At 41.1% G+C, this 26,137-nt stretch overlaps 1 protein-coding gene across 1 annotated transcript in view; it reads left to right on the forward strand.

The window, feature by feature from the left end:
• The window catches only part of APLF (aprataxin and PNKP like factor), a 182,882-nt gene that overhangs the window by 49,749 nt on the left and 106,996 nt on the right, over positions 1-26,137 (forward strand). Inside the window, exons 4-5 of the mRNA XM_073553796.1 lie at positions 7,927-8,080; positions 25,365-25,494. Of these exons, the coding sequence (XP_073409897.1) occupies positions 7,927-8,080; positions 25,365-25,494 (284 nt within the window). The remainder of the gene's footprint in view (positions 1-7,926; positions 8,081-25,364; positions 25,495-26,137) is intronic.

The following is a 26,137-nucleotide window of genomic DNA, read 5'->3' on the forward strand; positions in this document are numbered from 1 at the left end:
AATCCTCATCCCAGGATGCTTAACTCTGTGGGGCCAGACTGCGCAGGCGCGTTGCGCTTGCGCAGTTCATAAAGGCTTCGGACAGAGTGATGCTCCTAGCAAAAAAATTTATATATATATTTAAAAAATCTTCTTTTACATTTTAAAAGTTACTAAAAGGAAAATGCACCGATGCAAGTGTTTTGCACCTTGCATGGTTAGTACCTATAGTGAAAATAGAATATTTATTTTAATTGATTTGTTGCCCGTGCCTCTTTATCCCTATTAATGATATGGGATGATGAATAATATGATTGGTTTGAGGTTGGTAAGACACCTTGAATGGACTTTTGATAGTTACTATGGTTAGTACTTAGTAGCACCCCCTTTTGAAAGTATGGCAGCTTGTAAACACTTTTTGTAGCCAGCCAAGAGTCCTTCAATTCTTGTTTGAGGGATTTTCATCCATTCTTCCTTGGAAAATTCTTGAGTTCTGTGAGTACTGCTGTTTTGAAGTCTAGTCACAGATTTTCAATGATGTTCAGATCAGGGGACTATTGTAAAACCCTCAGCTTGCTTGCATCTTTTGATGGCATCTATTGTGGATTTTGACATGTGTTCACGATTATCATCCATTTGTACAAGCCATCCTCTTTTCAACTTCAGCTTTTTTTACAGATGGTGTTATGTTTGCATCAAGAGTTTGAAATTTTATTAAATCCATTCTTCCCTCTACCGGTGTAATGTTCTTTGTGCCATTAGCTGCATTACAACCCGAAAGCATGAGTGATCTACACACATGCTTAATGGTCGGCAATATTTTCTTTTTCTGAAATTGTGTCCTTTTTTCTCCACACATACCTTTGATCATTGGTTCACAGGACTTGTTTCCAAAATGTATCAAGCTTGTTTAGATGTTTTTTTGCATACTTCTGATGCTGAATTTTATGATGAGGACACAGGAGTGGTATTCTTCTGATGACTCTTCCATGAAGGCCATATTTGTGCAGGTGTCTGTGAACAGCAGTCTGCTAAATCTTTCTGAAAGTTTTTTGCAGTCAAGCAGGGGTTCTGATTTGCCTCTCTAACAATCCTACAAGCAGCTGACACTGAAATTTTGCTTGGTCTTCAAGACTTTATATTGACCTCCACTGTTCCGATCAACTGCCATTTCTTAATTACATTTGAACTGAGGAAAGAGCAATTTGGAGAAAAAAACCTTTTCTGTCTTTTTATAGCCTTCTCCTGCTTTGTGTGCCTCCACCATTTTCATTTTCAGAGTGCTAGGCAGCTTCTTAGACGAACCCATGGCTGCTGTTTTCTGGCACAAGGTTAGAGGGGGCAGAGTTTTTATAAAGCTAAAAAATTTGCATAATTTGGCGTTTCATAGCGGTGATGGTGAACAAGACATAACCCTAACAGGCTGATTAAAGCCTGAAACCTTGGTTAAAGTTATCTGAGCACTAGTGATCAGCGAGTATACTCATTGCTTGGGTTTTCTTGAACATGCTCAGGTGATCTCCGAGTATTTTGGCATGCTCGGAGATTTAGTTTCTGTTGCCGCAGCTGCATGTTTGCGGCTACTTGGCAGCCTGAATACATGTTGAGATTGCCTGTTTGTTAGGGAATTTCCACATGTATTCAGGCTGTCAAGTAGCCGCAAACATGCAGCTGCGGCAACAGAAACTAAATCTCCGAGCACTTCCAAATACTCAGAGATCACCTGATCATGCTCTGGAAAACCCGAGCAATGAGTATACTCGCTCATCACTAGTGAGCACACATCTCCAAGGGTGCCCAAACTTTTGCATCTGCCTATATTCCTTTTTGGAATGTGTAAAATGTAATAAAGATGACTAATTTTGCCTAAAATGCAAAGGAAATGTGTCATCTTTAAATGTAACCCTTTTAGAGATCATTTCATCTTCAACTTGCTTAACTGTTCACAATAACAGTAATTTTGACCAGAGGTGCCCAAACTTTTACATGCCACTGTAGTTGTCAAGTAAAACCTTGCCTCCATGTCCTTGAATTCCAATACAGACACTCGGAACACCTGTGCAATATAATACAGTGAGGCTGAGGTGTATACATATGACAGTGGTGTTCTGAGCCCGGATGGTGCAAATGTCTGCCCTGGATTCTAAAGACAACGGCGTTGAGGTCACCTGGCTGGAGTGGGTCGATCAAAGTGAAAGGACGCCTCTCCACACCACGACTCTGCTAGTAAACTGGACCATCCCAATGACATGGTGTATCAGTTATACTCTAAGGCTAGGTTCACATCGCGTTAGCGCATCCGTTTAACGGAGCCATTAAACGGATTGCCCTAACGATGAACCCCAAATTGTCTGTTTTTTTGCAATCGCGTTAACGCATGGTTGCTTTGCTTCACCCTGCGTTACCAATAGAGTTCTATGCAGAACAAACGCTTCCGTTCTCTGTGCGTTCGCAGGTGCGTCACAAAATAACGGACCATCACTAACACATGCCGATTTTGACATGCGTTAGGATGCGTTACGCTAATGGAAGTCAGTGGGTGCGTTAACAGATCCTTTACATTGCGTTAGTGCCGCATAGAAACGGATCTGTTAAACGGATTGCCCTAACGCGATGTGAACCTAGCCTAATGGAGTAAAGTTTTTAATTAATAACTATATTAATAGCACAAATACTGCACACACAATGTAGATAAAAACATCATTGTAAGGCTAAGGCCAGGTTCATACTGCATTAAAGCGGTCCGTTCAACGTATAGCATTGACGGGCTGCGTTAACGCTATAGCATAACGCAATTGCGTTATGCTATACCGCTAGCGGTGACAGACCCTCGGATGCTGCAGCCCGTGTCCGAGGGTCCGTCACAGAATGACAGCACATTGCTAGCGCATGCCGATTATGGCGTGCGTTGGTGATGCGCCCGATAATGGGGGTTAATGGCAGTGTTAACAGATTGCGTTACACCACGTTATGCCGCAGTGTAACGAATTCCGTTAAATGGACTGCCTAACTCAGTGTGACCCCAGCCTTAGTTCGCTCGACCGTATAAAAAAATTGTCCGAGTGTCATCCAGAAACTCAGATTTTTTTTTTTCTCCTACTAGTTCTCCATGTGCAATCCATTTTATTTTGAGCAGCAGCGGCTTGTAATAATTTACAAGACCATTCAGACTTTCCTATGTTAACGTATTCCATACAGTGACTCCATATGGCATCCCATTTTTTTAGGGTACACCTAAATGGGTTAGTTTCATCTTCTCATACAACACTCGAGAGTAACTATTGCATGCTATGATTTTTTTTTTTTATTTTTCATTGGTCCGTGTACTTTCCGTTATTCACAGACATAGGCTCATAGGGGAAGCCTGTTGACAAATGTAGGATACAAATCGGATTCTTTCCATAAATAGTGTAATTCCTCATGTACACAAACAACCGCTGAACAACCATCTAAAATGGCCGCTACTTCAGCCTCCGAGGCTTCGTCAGTTAATGTCTCTTACTCGGGCGCACGCTTATCCCATTTCTAGGCAACATTGTGCACAAATGTTTTTAAAGAGGACATTTACATATTTCTAAGGAAAACCATGACTAATGACTCCAATTTTGTATAATCTGAGCCGCCGAGACTTAGACTTTCTCTCTGCCAATAATTTGCCAGCGAGTGATTAGCTTTGGATGAGAGGACCTAATTATATAGGAACATTTAATCTAAGCTCAATTAGCTATTAGGCATTATATGCAAAACTCTTGTACTTCCATTAATTAAAGAAATCACTACATATCTACTCTCCACAGTCCAAGAAAAACATGGTAATAAGTTATATACTGCCAGAATTCATCCACTTCTCATTACACAGTCACATCCTCTATCTGTGGTTATTGCCTCACTTGTTAGCGAATATTCCAGTTCATTTGTAGGTATATCTACCTTTTAAATGGGGAGTCCTCCTCCACACTTTACATGTCAGTCTGTCTGGGTGTTGCATCTCTGAAAATTCATATCTTTAGTAAACTAATTACTGCCTCCGTTCTGCAAAATTGAAGTTTTATCTGATATGCTTATTTAGGATGCTTGGTGCACCCTTGGTGTGGCCAGGAGGCTTAAGTGCACTAAAGCATTTTCGGACAGTAGAAAAAAATACTAGCAACAGTGTGTATATATAAGCAATGCATAATCGTAATAGGTGATATCTTTGAGAAATGGCTTTCTTCTTGCCACTCTTCCATAAAGGCTGGAATGTGCAGAGTACAACTGATTTGTTGTCCTATGGACAGACTGTCCCACCTCAGCTGTAGATCTCTGCAGTTCAACCAGAGTGATCATGGGCCTCTTGGCTGCATCTCTGATCAGTCTTCTCCTTGTTTGAGATGAAAGTTTAGAGGGACGGCCGGGTCTTGGTAGATTTGCAGTGGTATGATACTCCTTCCATTTCAATATGATCGCTTGCACAGTGCTCCTTGGGATGTTTAAAGTTTTGGAAATCATTTTGTATCCAAATCCGGCTTTAAACTTCTCCACAAGAGTATCACGGACCTGCCTGTTGTGTTCCTTGGTCTTCATGATGCTCTCTGTGCTTCAAACAGAACCCTGAGACTATCACAGAGCAGGTGCATTTATACGGAGACTTGATTACACACAGGTGGATTATATTTATCATCAGTCATTTAGGACAACATTGGATCATTCAGAGATCCACAATGAACTTCTGGAGTGAGTTTGCTGCACTGTAAGTAAAGGGGCCGAATAATATTGCACGCCCCACTTTTCACATTTCCACAAAAATTTAAAATAAACAATACATTTCGTTCAACTTCACAATTGTGTTCCACTTGTTGTTGATTCTTCGCCAAAAATTTACATTTGGTATCTTTATGTTTGAAGCATGATATGTGGGAAAAGGTTGAAAAGTTCCAGGGGTCCGAATACTTTCGGAAGCCACTGTACATAACTCATAATACACTTCAGCTACTGCAGAACCTCAGAATACTCACCTAAGCTGCTGAACAACCTCATAATTCATGCCTCAGCTGTTGTAGAACATCATAAATCACACATCGGCTGCTGCAGAACCTCACAGTGCACACTTCAGCTGTTGCAGAACCTCACAAATCACACCTCAGCTGCCACAGAACCTTATAATACACCTATCACCTGCTGCAGAACCTCATCATACACACATCAACTGTTGCAGAATAGTGATGAGCAAACATGCTTGGATAACGTCTTATCTGAGGCTGCTCGGGTGTTTTCCCTGCATCTGGGAGTGCTCGTATATTATGTTAAAGGCCCTGCGGCTGTATAATTTGTGGCTATTAGCCTAAAAACGTGTGGATTCCCTAACAAACAGGCAATCCCCACGTATTTAGGCTGTCTAACTATCGCAAATCATGCAGTCACAGGCGATCTAACATAATATACGAGCACGCCCAAGATACTCGGATACCACCTGAGCATGCTCGCATAAGATGTTATTCGAGCACGTTCGCTCATCACTATTGCAGAACCCCTGACGAAGGAGTATATCTCCGAAACGCGCGTCGGGGTGACGTGCGGATCTCCCGGCCATTTGGACTTTCACCATTTGAGGTAATACCATCTTGGGGTTATTGACCCTTTCTGTGTGGGCGCTAGTATGTGTTCCCCGGTAGGGCAGGTAATATGTCTCCTCGATATGACGAGCTCTCACCGGCAATAATCCTTACTTTGAGGTATTGGTAGTAATTGGCTACGTTAATATTTTGGTCACACTATCTAAATGATTATAGGTACATTATAGGTATGGACTTATATGTACACAGGTCTGTTATCATGTAGGCCTTTTAAAACGCCGTTGTGAGCAGGTCATATGATTGCTGGTGATTAAGTATGCAATTTTGACTGTATTTTCTGCTATGCATTTTTTTTGGAGACTATAATAAGATATCTTTTGCCTCTAGAATACCATGTTAGTGATACTTTGGTATCCAAATATATTTGTTTTGGCCGTGGTTAATCCTGCATGTCCTCTAACACTGCTGCACTTTGTTTGCTCCTTTGCACATGTTCCCCATTTTCTCCCGTTTATTTGTCCTTCCCTAATGAAGAGATACTACTTTTTGCTTAATATTGGATCCTTGGTCGTATTTTTTTTGTGGTTTTCACATCCCCGTTCTATATTCACTACGACTGATCCTTTATTGTGTCCATGATTCACAGCACCTGTTGTTGCATTGTCACATACAGGGTGCTGGTATATACCTTTGCTATTGTATTACAGAACCTTATAATGCACACCTTAGCCGCTGCAGACCCTCATAATATACATATCAACTGCTGCAGAACTTCACGATACACACATCATCTGCTGCTCATAATACATCTTGGCTGGTATCATTGAATTAAATTGATAGAATGGCTTTTGTTTGCACATCGGGCCAATACATGGTGAGCTGGAGATTGCAGTTTGTAATGTACAGTAAGACGCTGAGGCTTCCAATGTTATTTTGCCACATTATTGAAACCTGACAGCTGATTCCTGCTGCATGACCCCCGGGCCGTATGAATCAGATTGTAGCTCATTTGTTGCAGTCGTGTATGTTTTACTCTGAAATTCTGCCATGTTTCAGATAAAATATAGATTTAATATCCGTCTGGAGACTTTGATGACAAGCTTAAGAGTCCGGTCCCCTGCGACTTCTCGCTGCTTGGCTCCTCTAGGGTGACAGGTGTCCCCTGTGTTTGGAGTTCTGCAGGTTGAGATTGACACTCTGAATCCTAAAGGTGCGTCATATGCGCTGTTAGGATTTCCCTGTACTTGCTAATTCGATCTGCTGTCACATGATTCTTTCTTTCTTTCTTTCTTTCTTTCTTTCTTTCTTTCTTTCTTTCTTTCTTTCTTTCTTTCTTTCTTTCTTTCTTTCTTTCTTTTTCCTCTCTGCTTTTTCCACTCCTTTCCTCTATTACTGTTTAAAAAAAATCAAAGCAATCTCTCACCTGTCCCCAGTCCCACTTCACGTGGCTTATACCTCTTTCATATTTTACTGGCTGGTTCCATATAAATAATATTATAACCATATATTATGTCGATAGGTAGATAGATAATGGATACACAGATAATCAAATAGATAATAGAGAACAGATAAATAATATATAATAGATGATAGATATGAGAAAGACGGCTGATAAATATATAATAGATAAATATATAAATAAATACATAGATACATAGTTAATAGGTAAATGGATATTCGGTAGCTAGAAAATAAATAAAAAAGATGGATAAATAGATAATGGATAGATCGTTAGACAGACACTCATACAACACAGCACACTATACTCGCCTATGACGCCCCCCTCCAAGAAGCCGACGAGAAACGCGCGTAGGGGCTGGCATCCTGCTGACAAACACTGCGACCAATATGGTTGAGGATCAATCTTGAGCTAGCCACTTTAGTAAGGTGTACACACATTACACTTTACGGTCTAACTTTTTAAGAGCTTGATTCCTTCGTTGTACACTTTTCAAGTGAAGTTTTATCTCCAGGTCTTTCTTTACCTGTGTTATTCATAGTCATTATACCCATGTAAAATTACACATGTACCCATATCCAAATAAGTGTGATGTTTCATATATAAATTTTTATATAATTTTTTTTTTTTTTTCTTTTTTTGCTGCTCAATTTTTCCACTATTTCTTCAAAGGAAAATACTAGACCAGGTGTGACCACCTCCTCCAGAATCAGGTGAGAGCTAGTCACATGCTGAAGTGTGGAATCTAGGCAACGGTGCAGAATGCTGACAGGGAGTATATTACAAGCTGTCAGCATTCTGCAGCCTATGTACACCTACAGAATAGGAAAAGAGCCCGGACAACCCCTTTAAGAAAAACTGATGTGAGAATCCTCACTTTTGTTCTGGTCCACAGACTTTTTGTTGCAGTAAATTTATTTGTTTCTAATTTTACAGGAATAGTCAAGTTCTTGGTGAGGACATTGAAGTAGATGACGTCTCTCCTGGCCCTCCACTAACAACTGAAACGGAAGACATGGCACCACCACAATATGGTCCATCATCTGCCGCAAGCAGCTCCAGGACTAATGGAAAGATCTGCAGCAACTTGGTAAGTTTTTTTTTTCATTTTGCTCTACTTAATTTTTTTTTTCATAAGTTGGAAAAGTCACTGAATTAAACAAAAGTCATGTATAGTTACTTTTTTACTTTGTGTTCACAAGTTCAGGATTTACTAATGACAAATCCAACATGTATTTACAAGAGAATTCACAGCATAGATTTCAGGCCGACACACAGATTTCTTCCATGGATGTCTCAGTCAATACAAGGATTTGCTCAATTATCCGGCATGGATAATCTGTTGTTCTTCTGTTCAGAATCTGGAAGAACAATGAACATGAATGAGCATGCCTACTGCTAATGATTTTTCTGAACGGCAGGTACAAATCCATGAAGATTGTTTCCGGAGAATGTGAATAGGGTGTAACACCTGGAACATTTATCTTTTGGGCACAAGGATTTGTTGTGGATTTTCCATATTTAGTTCCTGTAGGAGTTCTAAATATGAAAGAAAACCCAACTGTTTTTCTTCACCTGCAAAAAAAAACAAAAAACCATCCGATCATATGAAAAAAACAAAACCAAACCCTATACTCCACTTCCAGCAAGGACAAGGAATCCTTTGTCACAGAAGTTTCTATGAAGGTGTAAATAGTATTTTATTTCACATAATCGGCTGTGTTTTACAGGGCTGTGGAGTCGGTAAGCCATAGTTGCGACTCCGACTCCTGGATTTTATCAGACTCCGACTCTGGCTCCGACTCCTTCATAAATGGCCAATTCATAACAACAAATTTACTGTTGTAAAATATTAAACATCGTGCTTATTCAGTTTCTCACCATCATATAAGTAATCAGACCACTTAGAGCAAAAACTACATTTATTAGAATACAATTAGAATATAGCAAATAACTTTTATAAACTTTTCTAAACTGTAAGTAAATATGCAATAAACACTTTTATGCAGTTAATAAGAAGAAATCTATAAATTTGTCCTCAGAAAAAGTATTGCCTCTGTCAGATCCTCCTTCATGGATGCCCTCAAATCTGATCTAATTATTTTGAGAGCAGAGAACAACCTCTCTACACTAACTTGTGTTGGTGGCAAAGCAGTAACCACTCGGGCAACATCTCTGACAATGTCAGGATACAGAGGAATCGCTTGTTGCACTGTTATTTTTGATGAACGGCCAAATTTCTCAATTTCTTTTAGTGCACATGAAAAATTCTGCTGAAATATACTGGCTGTTTTCCTTGATGGGGATGACTCTTCTTCTATGCGGGAACGCTTTGCACGGTCCTTGTGATCCAAATATTTTTCGAAATTAAATTCTTCATCAGTTGATGATGAGGGTGAAGATGTGGCAGGACGACCAAATTCTTCTTGTTCCTCCTGACTGTTCTGCAACCCTTTCATCCTTACTGCTATTTCAAACAGAGCTTCTTTTCCTTTACTTAGCTGTTGATCATCTAGAAGAAGCCGATGCATTGGGTCTACATAAACAGCTGCCAAAAGAATGTTATTTTGTAATAGTAGCTCCTCTCTCCGTTTCATTGATGTAGCAATGCCACTTGCAATTAACCCTCCTCTTTGGGACAGGCGAAACATCAGGTTCTTCTACTCCTTTAAGAAAATACCTGGAGTTAAGTCCTCTGCTTGTAATTTTTTAGTCACTGTAAATGGGTGCTCTGGCAATTTTTCCAGCTCAGTCACCTGATTCCACTGACTTTCATTTAGCGTCAGTTGAGGGTTAGCCATGTCTACAAGAAAGGTTTTCAGTTTAACCAAGCGCTGAATCATTAAGTAAGTACTGTCCCATCGTGTGGCTTGATCAATAATTGCCCCTTTTCCAGCACGTCTCTTCAAAATTGAGTCAACTTTAGGGGTTCTGGCAACAGTAGCCAATTTTCTCACCTTGCCAATCAGTGCAGCAGCATGTCCTTCTTGCATACTGTCTCTTATAGCCAGCTGTAGCGTATGCACAACACAGCGCATGTGATGAATGAAAAAACATATTGACACAGTTTCAACAAGATCATCTAAACTATCATGTTGCTGTTCATCTGAAGCAACTTCAGTTTGCTCCTCAGTTACAATACTGTGTTCCTCTATTTCAAACATTTCTGTGTCTGTGGACCCAGAATGTTCTTCTAGCTGCTGGTCACCACCATTACTCTCATTCATTAGTTTAATAGTACTTATCATATTTGAAGCATTGTCAGTTACGACAGAAAGAGCTTGCTCTTTTTTAAGTTCATAGTCTTGCAGAACCTTTTCCACCAAGACCTGGAGAAACTCACTGGTGTGATGAGCTTTGGTGTCTTTTACTGCCAATGTCTTGGTAACTATTTCATTTTTGTCACAAACAAATCGGACATTGATGGCAAAATAGTTCACTCTGTGACGTGTGCAGGCATCCATTTTAAGAAACAGAAAGCGTCCCTTGAGAGTTTTTTTAAGTTCTTCCTTTTGTTTAAAAGCTTCTTCGATTACTAATTTTCTAATTCTCTCTCCAGAGAAACACCAAGCTTGCGGGCCATTTCCCCATTCAGACACATAAAAGCTGGTCATGAAAATAATGAAATAGGCACACTATCCTTTACAACAAGCTCTATGATCTGTTTTTTAAATGTATCTACTGTCATTGTCACAGTAACTTTGTCACTGACAAAATATCTTGCAACTGATGGCTGCAAAGTTCTCTGCTCCTTTGTTTGGCTGGAAGAGCTGGGTACTGGTTCATTGGTTTGGATGCAGTCTTTCTCATCCACTGCTTTCAGTACTTCTGGATGAAAGCGCTGTAAATGTCTCTTTAGATTAGAAGCTCTGGTAGGAGCATTTTTATCTTTGCCTGAATATGCACTCATCTTGGCTTCACAGCACTTGTTTTCGTCTGGATCATTTGTCATACACTGACAGACATAATGTTTTCTATCTTGAGTGATGGTGAAATGTTCAAATACAACTGATTTAATGTGATGCTTCTTTGACATTCTCAGGTTTTTAATTCTGCATTCACAATCCAAATGACAATTGTTTTTCCTAAAAACAATTGTACAAAATTATTGCCAGGTCGTACAACTGATATAGTGGTCAGTAATACTGTTATTATTCCACATGTACTCACAGTCAACTGATGCAAAGTTTGTTGAAAGGATAATACTTCTTACAGTCTTCCTCTTCTGAGTAGCAGGCAGCTGTGAGATGCTTGGAAGACGCACACCTAGTATGATCTAGTCTAGAGGAGGAGCTTTACTACTAAGAATTTGCCACACATTTTCACTTTCAGTTTCATACATTGTAAGTAGGGGGGTTGGGGCAGCATGAGGTTAACCAAGTATAAGATTAGATAAGGGCAGTAGAGAACAGTGACACACAAGAAGTAAGAAATGTCTCTATCTCCAGCAGAACTGCTTATCACTGTTGTTCATAGTTTGATAGAACATATATATTTGAGTAACATTTATAAAATTCATATGAAAGTTCAATTATGAAATATTAATACATTTTTTTTAAAGCTGGAGTCGGTACATTTCTACCGACTCCGACTCCAACCAAAACTAACTCCGACTGCACGACTCCGACTCCACAGCCCTGGTGTTTTATATTTTTTTTTCTCATGGAAATCAGAACTTGTCAGTGCACCTTAAGTTGGTGTCTGGACGCTAATCTTAGAATAGTAGAGTCTGTAGCTATTCACAAGTTTATACACCATGCAGAAAATGTAATCCACTCTCTGAAAAACCGGCTGCTTGACATTAGATAGCGAGCCTCAAGTCCTTGAGCCGAAGCCTCTGCTGAGCAGAGATATCACATTTCTGCTTGCTATATAGGAAATGCTGAGGCTGACCCTTTTTTGTGCCACCTATCAGCGGCTTTAGCGTCTGTGTGTCATTCTGTAAATGACTTATTGCCGGTCATCTGCAGTATTTGGGATTACATTTCACAGTTATTGTGATTGCATCTTCGCCTCTACCTCCCTGATCCGCTCATCTCATGCTAACCCTCAGCAGGAATTCCTTCTACTCCATCAATTCCTTCTTGCCGCTGACATTTCTCATCTCTCCAATCGTCTGCGGGAGAGGAACTGCGGCTGATTACTTGGAGCTCGCGCTGACATATGTTACTCTTGGCGATCATTCGTTTATTCGGCATCAGATCAAATGAGTAGGGAAGACTGTATAATCTGGTAAATGACAATTTCACCCTTTCCTTTATGCTTATTAGTGGCCTTTTATATCCTCTCCTCTGTAGGGCTCCCTGAACGCACCATGAAATCCCACTTTGAGTCTGATGAAACGTTTTATCTGAACAGCCATCAGTTTTCATATTATTATGATAACAAAGCAATTTAAAGTTCTCGGTTATCTTTTTCAAAGTGGTTTTTTTCCCCCTTTTTCTTTCCCTTTCGCCACATTACACTGTTGATTTGAATTTCATTTATATCCTTAATATTAGTGGAATTTATATTCCAAACTTTCCAATACAGTGGGACCCAGATTCTTCAAGACCGGCAATGTTCACTCCAGTTTTGATGAGGGGTTGTGTTGAGGTTAGAGGTAGAGTTGAGCGACTTTGGTCGGATCGGGTTTCGTGAAACCCGAATGAAACAAAATAAGTTTCAGATGAAACTCGTCCGACTAGAGCAAAAAAAGTCGGAGTTTCGTCCGACTTTTATTTCCCATTGACTTGCTTTGGGGTCGGGTTTCGGACGAAACTCCGACTTTGTTTTGCTCTAGTCGGACGAGTTTCATCTGAAACTTATTTTGTTTCATTCGGGTTTCACGAAACCCGATCCGACCAAAGTCGCTCAACTCTAGTTAGAGGCTCATGCCTTTTAATGAATCAGGCGTGTCTTAAAAGTGGATTGCACAGCTGTGCGCCTCGGCAGAAATCTTGTGGTGTAAGGTATTCCACAGGTTGTCGTAAATTAGAAAACTGGGTTTTGCTACAACTCGTTCCTCCTTTTTCCCACCCCAACTAGAACCATTTTTTGCATAGCTTGCTGTTCCTCACATGCAAATGCCAAAGGTTGCATATTTTTGGTGCAACCTCACATTGTAAAACATTTTTGTGACTTTTTAAAGTGTCTTACACCAGATTTACAAAACATAAACTTTAAGCTGTTATGCATAGTCGTATGTTTTTATGGCCCCCGTGGATCACTGCCTTGAGAATAAGTCTCCATACATAGTTGAGTCTCTTTAAAGTGAACCTCTCAGCTGATACATGAAGCCCAATCCATGGAAACCTGTCAATCCAGGGAAGCTCGTGGAGAGAAGCCGATGGGGACCCGCCTGTCTGATTAATCTACAGCAAAGTCTCAGTCCCCAGCGGTTTTTAAAGTATTTTTTTCTCTGAAACACCACAGCATTTGAGTCAAACCTACCTGGCTGAGGTAGTACAGCCAAAGCCTGATACATGCTGTACCATCGGAGCTGCATCTAGACTTCTCATTCAGCTAACCAGTACTCTGCACTGAACTAGTAAGGGGCAAAACCCCTGAAACAGTTCTGTCTTCAGATGGGTCTTTGATTTGATTGGTACAAGTTACATAGCTTTTTTAATTCCTGTGGATCATTGACTGTGGATCATTGACTTGAAAAAAGAGGCCCATTTTGACTGGCCAGTATTAGGGAACAATTGTTCATAGGAACGCTCATTCCCTATTATTGGTCTATGTAAAAAAGTGGACAATCACCCAAGCAAATCGCTTGTTTGTTGGGTGTGATGATTTTTAAGCAGTCTTAAAAATCATCGTGCTCTGCAGCACATCTTCTGCACAAACAGGTACAAATTGCTGATAACATGATGTTATATGCACACAGAGCAATCTTACTAACAGTTGTTCTTTGTGCATGGAAGTGTGGTTGAATGATCTTTTAGGGTCATTAAACAACTGCTGATCTGCTTGCACATAGCCGATTGTTGGTCGTTTAATGGCTGTTGTTGGCCTTTGTAAATAAATGAAATACAGAATCAATGGATCGGAGTTGCACATGCTCATCCTCCACTTCATTTGGATAGGACTCTGCGGAGTCCTGTTCTCTTGATCGGTTAGGGTCCCAGCTATTGGTATGATTGGGGCTAACTTAAAAATGTGTTGCAAACCCTGATGCATATTAATATGCGTTATTTCTAGGGATGGGCGAACCTGAACGGTAAAGTTCAGGTTCCTAACCGAACACCTAGTGTCCGTGCATGGACTCTGAACACTGACCTCTCCCTGAAGTCCGTGTTACTGTTGGGGTTCGTCAGCCCGAACATCCGGTGTTTACCACACTTTTCATCTTTGTGACAGCACGAGAACCACCAGCTCTGATTAGCGGTACGTTCCGCTAACACTGTTCAGAGCCCTGCAATTCTGTCGCTGTCATACAGATGACAGTGTGTGAGCCAGCAGCTGTGACTGGCGGTGAAAAGGTTACCGCTGGTCACAGGTGTGGATTGATGAGAGTACAACGATGAGAGCATTTATCAGCCAGCGCCTGGGCAATAAATAAAATTAAAAATTGGAGCGGGTCCCCATCTATTTTTGGTAACCAGTGCCTGCAAAACCAACACCTGCTTTCAGCTGTTAGTGTTATCTTAGCTGGTTATCAAAATATAGGGGTCGCCACTCCATTTTTTAATTATTTCAATTAAATAAATTTTTGACAACCAGCCAAGCTAAGGCAGACAGTTGAGGGCTGGTATTCCCAAACTGGGAGGGGGAATTGGATATTGCCCCCACCCATACCAAAAAATAACAGCCCTCAGCCGCCCCAGGAAAGGTGCATCTGTTAGGTGCCCCAATTTTGGCGCTTTGCCCAGCTCTTGCCACTTGCCATGGTGCGGTCAGCTGAGATAAAGCCCACAGGTTACTCATGGAGAGACGTCAATAAGACATCCCCATTTCTAACCCTATAGTCAGATGTAATAAAGACACAGAGAAAAGTCCTTTAATTCAAATAAAAACGCAGACTCCTTTATTTGAAAGAAAAACTCCCCACCCTCTTTTAGCTATTTATTACTGTAAAATTAAAAATAATAAAACACCATATTCCTCACAGGTTTGACGATAATCCATATGTCCCACTACGTGCTCCAACTCTGCTTTATCTGGATGGCTGAGCGGTGACATGATGTGACTGCTCAGTTGTGGATCAAGGAGAGACTGAGCTGAGCCTGAGAGCGCAGCTTCAGTTACCTGCAGTAACGTCATTGAGGTTACCGCAGGTCACAGGCAGCGCTTCACAGGCTCAGCTCAGTGTCTCTTGGATTCATGACTGAGCGGTCGCATCATGCCACCGCTCAGCAATGCAATCCAGATGAAGCATAGTTGGGCTGTTCGTGGGACTAATGGATTATTTTCAGACAGGTGAGGACTATGGTGTTTTGTTTTATTTTTTTTTCATTTTACAGTAATTAATGGATAAAAGAGGGTGGGGAGTGTTTATTTCAAATAAAGATTTTTTTTCTGTGTCTTTATTTAATTTTCACTATGGGGTTAGTAAAGGGGACATCTTATAGACGCCTCTTTATTACTAACCCCTGAGCTTGATATCGGCCGACATTACAAAGCTAACCTCAACCCCCACAAATATTTATAGGGGTCCCCTATAATTTTCATAACCAGCTGAGGGAAAGCCCCACGGCTGGTGTCTGATGTTGATATGCTGGGAATAGGCCAATATCCATAAAGGTCCCCAAGCTATAAATATCAGTTTCCAGCTGTTTGCTTAGCCTTTACTGGTTATTATAGGGGAGACCTCCCCAAAAATGATGTGGGGGTCTTTCCTATATTCAATAACCAGCAATGGTTAAACAGACCGATGCGGGCAGATATTAACCCCTTACCTACAAAGGACGTAATATTCCGTCCATGTGACCCTCGACCTAACTACCATGGACGGAATATTACGTCCCAGCGATCAGCGGCGCCCACGTGGTGAGCGCCGCTGATCGCGGCCGGGTGTCAGCTGATTATCACAGCTGACACCCGGCACAATGTGTCAGGGGCGGTCACGGACCGCCCCCGACACGCTAACCCCTTGTACACCGCGATCAAACGCGATCGCGGTGTACCGGGGGTTAAAGGGAAGCATCGGCAGGGAGGGGGCTCCCTCCGTGCTTCCCTGAGCCCCCCACGGCAGCGCAATGTGCAGCGCTGCTGCGGGGGGCTCTTTCCCTACAGGCCCCCGGATCCAAGATGGCGACGGGGGCCTTCGGGGGCCTGTAGAGAGCTGACTTCCTCACTGCCTGCAAAGCGCAGGCATGAGGAAGTCTGCAGCAGTGCCTGTGACAGATCGCTGATCTGTCACAGTGATCTGTGATGTGACAGATCAGCGATCTGTCACAGGACAGTGATGTCCCACCTGGGACAAGGTAATAAAGTAAAAAAAAGTGTTAAAAATAATTAAAAAAAAAAAATCGCTAAATAAATTAGTAAAAAAAAAAAAAATTTTCCCCAATAAATCCATTTTTTCAAAATAAAAAAAAAAAAACAATAAAAGTACACATATTTGGTATCGCCGCGTCCGTAATGACCTGCCCTATAAAACTGTCCCATTATTTAACCCCTTTAGCGAACCCCTTAAAAAATAAAAATAAAAAACGAAGCAAAAAATAATGATTTATTATCATACCACCGAACAAAAAGTGCAATAACGCGCTATCAAAAAGACGCATATAAATATCCATGGTACCGCTGAAAACGTCATCTTGTCCCGCAAAAAACGAGCCGCCATACAGCGTCATCCGCAAAAAAATAAAAAAAGTTATAGCTCGCAGAATAAAGCGATACAAAAATAATTATTTTTTATATAAAATTGTTTTCATTGCAAAAAACCGACAAAACATAAAAAAAACCTAAATGAGGTATCGCTGTAACCGTACTGACCCGAAGAATAAAAACGCTTTATCAATTTTACCGCACGCGGAACGGTGTAAACGCACCCCCACCAAAAGAAATTCATGAAAAGCTGGTTTTTGTTCATTCTGCGTCCCAAAAATCGGAATAAAAAGCGATCAAAAAATGTCATGTGCCCGAAAATGGTACCAATAAAAACGTCAACTCGTCCCGCAAAAAATAAGACCTCACATGACTCGGTGGGTCAAAATACGGAAAAATTATAGCTCTCAATATGTGGTGATGCAAAAACTATTTTTACAATAAAAAGCGTCTTTTAGCATGCGACAGCTGCCAAACATAAAAACCGCCATAAATAGTAAATTAAACCCCCCGTTATCACCCCCTTAGTTAGGGAAAAATAATAAAACTAAAAGAAAATGTATTTATTTCCATTTTCCCGCTAGGGTTAGGGCTAGGGCTCAGATTAGGGTTCGGAGTGTGTTGAGGTTAGGGTTGGAGTTATAATTGGGGGGTTTCCACTGTTTGGGCACATCAGGTGCTCTCCAAAGGCAACATGGCGTCTGATCTCAATTCCAGCCAATTCTGCGTTGAAAAAGTCAAATGGTGCTCCTTCCCTTCCAAGCTCTGCCATGCGCCCAAACAGTGTTTTACCCCCACATGTAGGGTATCAGCCTACTCAGGACAAATTACAAAACAACTTTTGGGGTCCAATTTCTCCTGTTACCCTTAGGAAAATAAAAAATTGGGGGCAAAAATATAATTTTGCGGAAAAAAATGTTTTTTTTATTTTCACGCCCAGGCGTTATAAACTTCTGTGAAGCACTTGGGGGTTCAAAGTGCTCTCCACACATCTAGATAAGCTCCGTGGGGGGTCTAGTTTCCAAAATGGGGTCACTTGTGGGGAGTTTCAATAGTTTAGGTACATCAGGGGCTCTCCAAACGCACATGACACCCGCAGACCAATCCATCAAAGTCTGCATTCCAAAACGTCACTACTTCCCTTCCGAGCCCCGACGTGTGCCCATACAGTAGTTTTCTCCTACATATGAGATATCAGCGTACTCAGGACAAATTGGACAACAACTTTTGGGGGTCCAATTTCTCCTGTTACCCTTGGGAAAATAAAAAAATTGGAGACTAATTGATCATGTTTGTGGAAAAAATACGTTTTTTTTATTTTCATGCCTGGGCATTATAAACTTCTGTGAAGCCCTTGGGGGTTCAAAGTGCTCACCACACATCTAGATAAGTTCCTCAGGGGGTCTAGTTTCCAAAATGGGATCATTTGTGGGGGGTTTCCACTGTTTAGGTACATTAGGGGCTCTCCAAAGGCAACATGACACCCAGAGACCATTCCATCAAAGTCTGCATTCCAAAACGTCACTACTTCCCTTCCGAGCCCCGACGTGTCCCCATACAGTAGTTTTCTCCCACATATGGGGTGTCAGCGTACTCAGGACAAATTGGACAACAACTTTTGGGGTCCAATTTCTCCCGTTACCCTTGGGAAAATAAAAAAAATGGGGACTAAAAGATGATGTTTGTGGAAAAAATACGATTTTTTTATTTTCACGCCCGGACGTTATAAACTTCAGTGAAGCACTGGGGGGTTCAAAGTGCTCACCACACATGTAGATAAGTTCCTTGGGGGGTCTAGTTTCCAAAATGGTGTCATTTGTGGGGGGTTTCTACTGTTTTGGTACATCAGGGGCTTTCCTAACGCGACATGGTGTCCGATCTCAATTCCAGCCAAAAACGTCAAATGGCGCTGCTTCCCTTCCGAGCTCTGCCATGCGCCCAAATAGTGGTTTACACCCACATGTGGGGTATCAGCGTACTCAGGATAAATTGCACAATATGTTTTAGGGTCCTGTTACTTTTGGAAAAATAAGAATTGAGGGTGAAAAGATCATTTTTGTGGAAAAAATATGATTTTTTAATTGTACTGCTGTACGTTATAAACTTCTGTGAAGCCCTTGTGGGTTCAAAGTTCTCACCACACATCTAGATAAGTTCCTTGGGGGGGGGTCTAGTTTCCAAAATGGGGTCACTTGGGGGGGTTTCCACTGTTTAGGTACATCAGGGGCTCGCCAAACGCGACATGGCGTCCGATCTGAATTCCAGCCAATTTTGCATTGAAAAAGTCAAACGGCGCTCCTTCCCTACTGAGGTTTGCCATGCGCCGAAACAGTGGTTCCCCCCCACATGTCAGGTATCAGCGTACTCAGGACAAATTGCACAATAACTTTTGCAGTCCAATTTCTCCTGTTACCCTTGGTAAAATGAAGAAAATTGAACCTGAAGTATTTTTTTTGTGAAAAAAAGTTAAATGTTCATTTTTTTTTTTAATATTCAAAAAATTCCTGTGACGCACCTAAAAGGTTAATAAACTTCTTGAATGTGGTTTTAAGCACCTTAAGGGGTGCAGTTTTTAGAATGGTGTCACTTTTGGGTATTTTCTATCATATAGACCCCTCAAAGTGGCTTCAAATGTGATGTGGTCCCTAAAAATAAAATGGTGTTGCAAAAATGAGAAATCGCTGGTCAATTTTTAACCCTTATAACTTCCTAACAAAAAAAAATTTTGGTTCCAAAATTGTGCTGATGTAAAGTAAACATGTGGGAAATGTTATATATTAAGTTTTTTGTGTGCCGTATCGCTGTGATTTAAGGGCATAAAAATTCAAAGTTGGAAAATTGCAAAATTTTCAAAATTTTCGCCAAATTTCCGTTTTTTTCACAAATAAACGCAAGTTATTTGAATGCAATTTTACCACTAACATGTAGTACAATATGTCACGAGAAAACAATGTCAGAATCACCGGGATCCATGGAAGCGTTCCAGAGTTATGACCTCATAAAGGGACAGTGGTCAGAATTGTAAAAATTGGCCCGGGAGTTAACGTGCAAACCACCCTTGGTAGTGAAGGGGTTAATAGCCTAGGAAAGGGCCATGGATATTGGCGCCCCCCCCAGACTGGGAACATCAGCTCTCCGCCGCCCCAGGAATGGCGCATTCATAAGATGCTCCAATTTTGGCAATTAGCCTCCACTTTCCCAGTTGCCTTAGTGCGGTGGCAAGTGGGATAATAGGTTTAGGGTTGATGTAAGCTGTTTTATGGCTGCTGACCTGAAGCACAGGGGTTAGTAATGGAGAGGCGTCTATAACCTGCCCACAGTACTAACCCCATAGTCATATTGTAATGAAGATACAGGCAGAATAAAGTTCTTTATTTGAAATTAAACTCCCCGACCCTTTTTTTTTTTTTTACCCATCACTAGTTATTTCTATTTAAACTCCTCTTGTCAGAACTCAGATTGACAGCTTTGTACCTAGTATTGTGGATGGGGGGATGCTGTCAGTCCGTGTCGGGAGGATGGGAGGAAAAGCTGCATTTCATGAATACATCGAATTACTTACTGCTGGCGTCGTGCTTCAGGTGTAAAACTAGTACACTTGCTAATTGCAGATAATACATAGGCTGGAAAGAAGTGCGCTTGCAGTACATGCGTATCCTGACAGGTTCCTTATATGTGAGGGTCATCAATTGCTTTACATCCAGTTCTACCTGTCAGACTCCAGAACAAGGCTCTTTGTGTACTCAGGGTATTGCTGCACACTAATATTAAGCCTTCAGACGACCGTCTTTGTCTCCTTACAGTTGGGTAGAAGCACTTTTTCTTCTATCAATTGTGATTTATCACGGATGTTTAATCTAAGTGTTAGCAAATTATCCTTAATTTATAGTTATTTGCTGCGTTCAGTACTATCAATGAAATGTATTGTATGAAAGTAAATTGTGTGCATTTCAGAAGAAAATAACAATATCGTTAGTAAATCAGTCCTGTAAGTTTTTGGAAACTTTACCAGTGCGTAGTGGAATGGAGCAACCAACAGGGCACTAATCCTGTCTAATGCACAGAAAGCATGGATCGTGGTTGATGATATTTGATGCACCTTAAGGCTGAGTACAGACGGAGTTTTGAGCCCTGCGGATTTTTCCGTGCAGAATGGAAGAAATCCGCAGGTCAAATGACCTGCATTTTTCCTGCAGATTTCTTCCATTTTTCACGCGGTTTTCATGCGGTTTTTGTGCGGTTTTCCATCGCGGTTTTCCCCCTGCGGATTTGGTGACAGGGGAGATGGAAAACCGCACAAAAGAAGTAACATGCTGCGGATTTTGTACCGCGGGAAAACCGCGCGGAAAAATCCGCAGCGTCTGCACAGCGTTTTTTTTTTACATTGATTTTAAGGCTACTGTACATCATAATGCAGAAATGCAACATTTCTGAGCGGTAAAATCCGCTGCGGAACCGCTGCAAATCTGCATCGTGTGCACACAGCCTTAGATACTTTTTTTTGGCTGACCCTTACATCACCTCTTGTTTGGCTTTTTAGATCAGTATTTTGGTTCAAACTTTTCGCATGCCTCGGCGCCTTTTATGCATTAAAGGCTATCTGTCACCAGGTAATCTGAGGACAGCATGAGATAGGGGTTAAAACACAGAATTCAGTGGTGTCACATGTCAAGCTGTGTGCTGCTGTAGACGCAAGCTTTAATCACCTGGTGACTCATTGCTGGGACTACATCAGGGTGTGAGCCCTAGTGCGACTCCGCTTCCTTCTGTGATAAGTAGCTCACGGTCAATAGACTGTACACAGAGCTTGGTGTGGGCGGGATTATCTTTCTCAGCTCTGCTGCGTTGCTAAATCTGAAAACTGATTGTGTCGCAACGGCAGTAATCTAAGTGATATATCGTTGGATTCAACTTCTCTTTGCCTACATAAGGCTGCTCTCAGATGAGGTAGCAAAAACCTGCCGACAGATTCCCTTTACTATATTTTGTTATTGTGTAAGCGGATATTTTACCCACCCAACCCTGGCTTTATATTATACATTATACCGCACAATGAAGAGTGATTCATGTAACTCTAAGGCAGAGGTCCCCAACATTTCTGACCTTGAGAGTCACATTCATCTATGAAAGAGGGTCTCGAGACACATCCAGCTTCTGCCCCACTTACAGTAGTGACAACCAGAGCCCCCATTACCGGTATAATTACAGTCAAAGCTTTTTCACTGAAATCACACCAAGGCAGTGTGCCAAGCTTTATGGTTTCCTATCTTATCCCCATTCAGATCTGCTCTTCTATGCAGGGCTACACACAAAAGTCACCATCTGGAGATCTGCTCTTAACAGCTGTTTGCTACACCTGGTGATAGTGCTCCAAGCTGGCAGACAGTCGCGAGCCACACATCATGGACCGGGGATCCACATATGGCTCCTGAGCTACAGGTTGAGGACCCCTGCTCTAAGGAAACATTGTTGAGATTGCCATGACTAAAGTTTAAATGCATTGAAAAATTCAACTCTGTTTGCCCACCAAAAAATCCCTCTAAGGCTGGTTTCACATTTGCGTTTTATAGCGCTGGAAAAAAACGCATATTTGCGCATGCGTTTTTTCCCCTATATTTAACATGGGTGCGCATACCTGCGCGCTTGTAAGCGCATGTATGCGATTTTCATGCGCTGCGTTTTTTTGGGGTGTGCGTTTGTATTTTCCAGACGCAGCATGTTGCATTTTTTGGCCCTGCAAAAAAGCGCATGCGCACATATGCGCACGTTTTGCGCTAAAAATGGCCATTATAGCCTATGGATGCGCATATGTGCGCACTGGCATGCTCATGTATGCGTTTTTTTGCATATGCGTTTTTTTTTTTAACCATGGAATTTAATTTTTTTTATTCAACCTTGTCACCTGCTCGGAGTACTGCCATATGTGGTCTGACGACGATGTGGCACAGTGGGGGACCATCCTCTGAAGTGGCAAGCCTCATTTCACAGAGTGCTAGTAGGAGGCTGTGAATATTGATCAGTGAAGAATTACCCGCTCTACCGTGAAGTGCATCAGCACATGCTGGGAGACATTCTCAATGGATTTGAGGGATTTTCAGTAGTTTTCTTTAACTTGGTGAGGCTGAGAGAGTTTTTCTAGATATAATATATGAATAATCCCACTTAGTATTTACAAATGATTGAGATTATCGGTTTATAGTATTTTTGGCTTATTTAGTAGCTCACTGCTCAGATTAATTAGGCTGACTTTCTACTTCAATGCAACAGATCTGATGACGCTGCTTGGCCTTTTTTGGTTTGTGATGAAGAACAAGACTGAGAAGTTCTGCTTGGCTGGTGGAGCCATTCTGAAGCACCAATATCACCGATTTCCAGTCCTTTTAAATACAGAAAAACCCAAAAAGAAAAAATGGACATCGGAGCAATGATAAAATATTCTTGAATTTTATTGAAATGTTCACAAATAGAATTAAATTAAATAATGATAATAAGCAGAGACTCAGCGACACCCAGTACCACACTGAAGTGAGGCTGGTAAAAATGAGGACACTGATAGGAATATAGGTTGATGGATAAAGTAGTCAAAATGCATAGGCTACACAAGACAAGTTCATATATTCAAAGCTATAAAGTGCAAAAATAGTGCCAATTTTCTCATAGTGAGTACATATGGTATTTGACAAAGTCTTGTCAGGATTAAAAATAGTAGTCTATAATACCCTTTAAACAGTGCAAATAAACCATATAAGTATAAGAATGATAGATCTAATGGCCCATTTCTATCTTCACCAAACAGAAATACCGCTAAAATAGTCACAACCTAAATATCCAAAGTCATAAGAGTGCCAGGACCAACCTTGCCATAAAATGTGGACAGGGATTCGTGCTTCCTCGCCAACGCGCGTTTCGCATTCGTGCTTCCTTGAGGAAGGACAAATGCGAAACGCACGGTGGGGTCTTCCTGTTCACACTTTATGACAAGGTTGGTCTGTGGCACTTCAATAAAATTCAAGAATATTTTAGCATTGCTCCCATCTCCATTTTCTCTCTTTGGGTTTTTATGCATATATATGGATGAGCTTATTTAGCCTTTTTTTTTTGGGGGGGGGGGGATTCTCTTTTAAATACAGAATTTCTAACCATAGTTTAAAAAAATAGAAAATAAAGCAGAGCAGATTGGCTTAAAGCTAGTTAGCTTCCATGGACCCTGTGTCGAGTGTGTGTTGGGAAGGCGATTGTTTTTTTTTTTTTTTTTTTATACAGTTTCACACATCCGTGTTTGGCGGCCCGAGTATGGACCACTATGTTTGGGTCTCTTGTGGATTTCCTGACCCGTTCTTGACCTTCATAGGCATATATGAGGCTGTTGAGTTTGGGTCAGGAGTCTCGTTGCTAATTCATGCATAGCGGCCTGAGAACAGAGTGCAAAACACGGATGAGTGAAATCAACATGTAAATAAAGTAATAATCTGTCAGATAAACTGAATATTGCTGAAAATTTCCACTTGGCCAATTACTGGTGCAGCGTTAGCCCACCTCAGTTGGCGATTACCATATGGGCCTGTTTGCCATGTCCGGTGTAAGATCAGGTCAGTTTCGGACATATGGAGGAATCTCTGAGGATACGGATCACTTTTATTATTTTATAGCTGCTCTGCCTTTTTTTTTCTAAATTTTTTGTCTAAAAGATTCCTTCACATTTCCTAATTTTATGACTAAACTTTCAACCAAGGACGAGAAAGGGGCTGGCTTAACTAATAAGCTTAACCAGAAAGTCAGTTCTTTCATCACATCCCAAAATGAAGGGGGAAGGAAACGCCTGTCGCTTATGGATTGATTGCATGGAGCCATCATGATTAAATTATATTAATAAGATTATTCTGGTTCCACTTGAATGTCATGGTAAAAGCATTGTATCGGTTTGGACGACCACTCTATTATACGGTCCTGATCATCGTTATTGGCACCCATGAAGTGCAAGAATACAATGTTGAATATCTCCTGAAAAAATTAATCAAGTGAAACTTTTTTTTTTTTTTTTGTATGGAGCTCTCGTGTTAAATACAAAAGAGCAAATGATAAACAATAATTTAAAAGAAAAAACAATGGGAGGGAAAACTAGAAAAAACAAAAATTCTGTGACACTGGTATTAGCACCCTTTACATTACATTAGCATAGCTTTTTGTGCAAGAAGCTTATTGGTGGCTACAAGAAACGTTTGGAGGCTGTCATCAATGCCAAAGGGTGGGCAACCAAGTATTAATTAGGGGCGCCTGTATTGCTGCACGAGCGGTTGCTTCTTTGAAATTGCAAGATGTGGTAAGTTGAAAAGCAATGTTTTATTGTTGGATTACTTTGAACCACTTATTATTAAGTCCTGAGGATATAACTATGGCACATTTCCAATTATTTCTGAAGATATTGTGTACAGTCTATGGAAAAAAAAAATGAAGAAGTGCCAATAATGGTGAGCAGCAATGTATAGAAAACCCTGGGCAAGGTACAGATACAGAAAGCTCAGGATTAGTTTTTTGCTGGCCATGTAATCTTGTTTTCTCAACACTTTAATAAGTATCTGTCAAATGATTTTCCTCACTATTGCATTTCTGTATTACAGCCATCTGCTCGCAGCTCTGAAGGTGATGCGAGACCGGTCATACCTGCACCTAGGAAACGTGTTCTTCCAATCTGGATGTTGCTGGGAGATCTCCCAGTTCAGGCTCTTTCAACCCCTGTTATTACAGCAGGTAGGTTTGTGCCTTCGTTTATGATCCTGTGTGAATAATGCATACATTCGTGTCTTTCCTGGTAATCAGCACATGCTGGATTCTCGGTAATTGTGTGTACCTGGTACACATTGTAGGTGCTACAATGGCGGCATTAATTGTTTCATCTGTGTGTTGTCTGGTTCTAGGAATTGTAGTCGAATACATTGTGCCGCATACAGCGGTCACTGCTACCACACATCCGTTACTTCTGGAATATCTCATCAGCGTTACATGGGTATTCTAGCAGAAAATATTTATTCTCCGTCTGATGGAAAAGTGAGAAATATTAGTTTCCAACGTTTGAAAATCCCACTGACTTCTATTACGAGACCTTTTTATTACCATTTCAAAGGATGTCAGACTTTTCCTTATGTAAAGCTGATATTGACTGCATTGATAACTGGGTAACAGTTATTAAGGTTGAAGGAAGACTTTAAGTCCATCTAGTTCAACCCATATCCTATCCTAACCTGCCCTAACATGTTGATCCAGAGGAAGGCAAAAAAACCCCATGTGCTACTGTACAGAATTAAGGTGAATAGGTAGAAAGCCTCGATAGAAACGTGTTGTGGAATGCATGAGCACTGCAACTTACCAAAACATTTTAGGGTTTTTTTCAGAG

Source organism: Dendrobates tinctorius, unplaced genomic scaffold, assembly GCF_039654945.1.
Source record: "Dendrobates tinctorius isolate UK_male_01 unplaced genomic scaffold, ASM3965494v1 ptg000203l, whole genome shotgun sequence".
Taxonomy (NCBI): domain Eukaryota; kingdom Metazoa; phylum Chordata; class Amphibia; order Anura; family Dendrobatidae; genus Dendrobates; species Dendrobates tinctorius.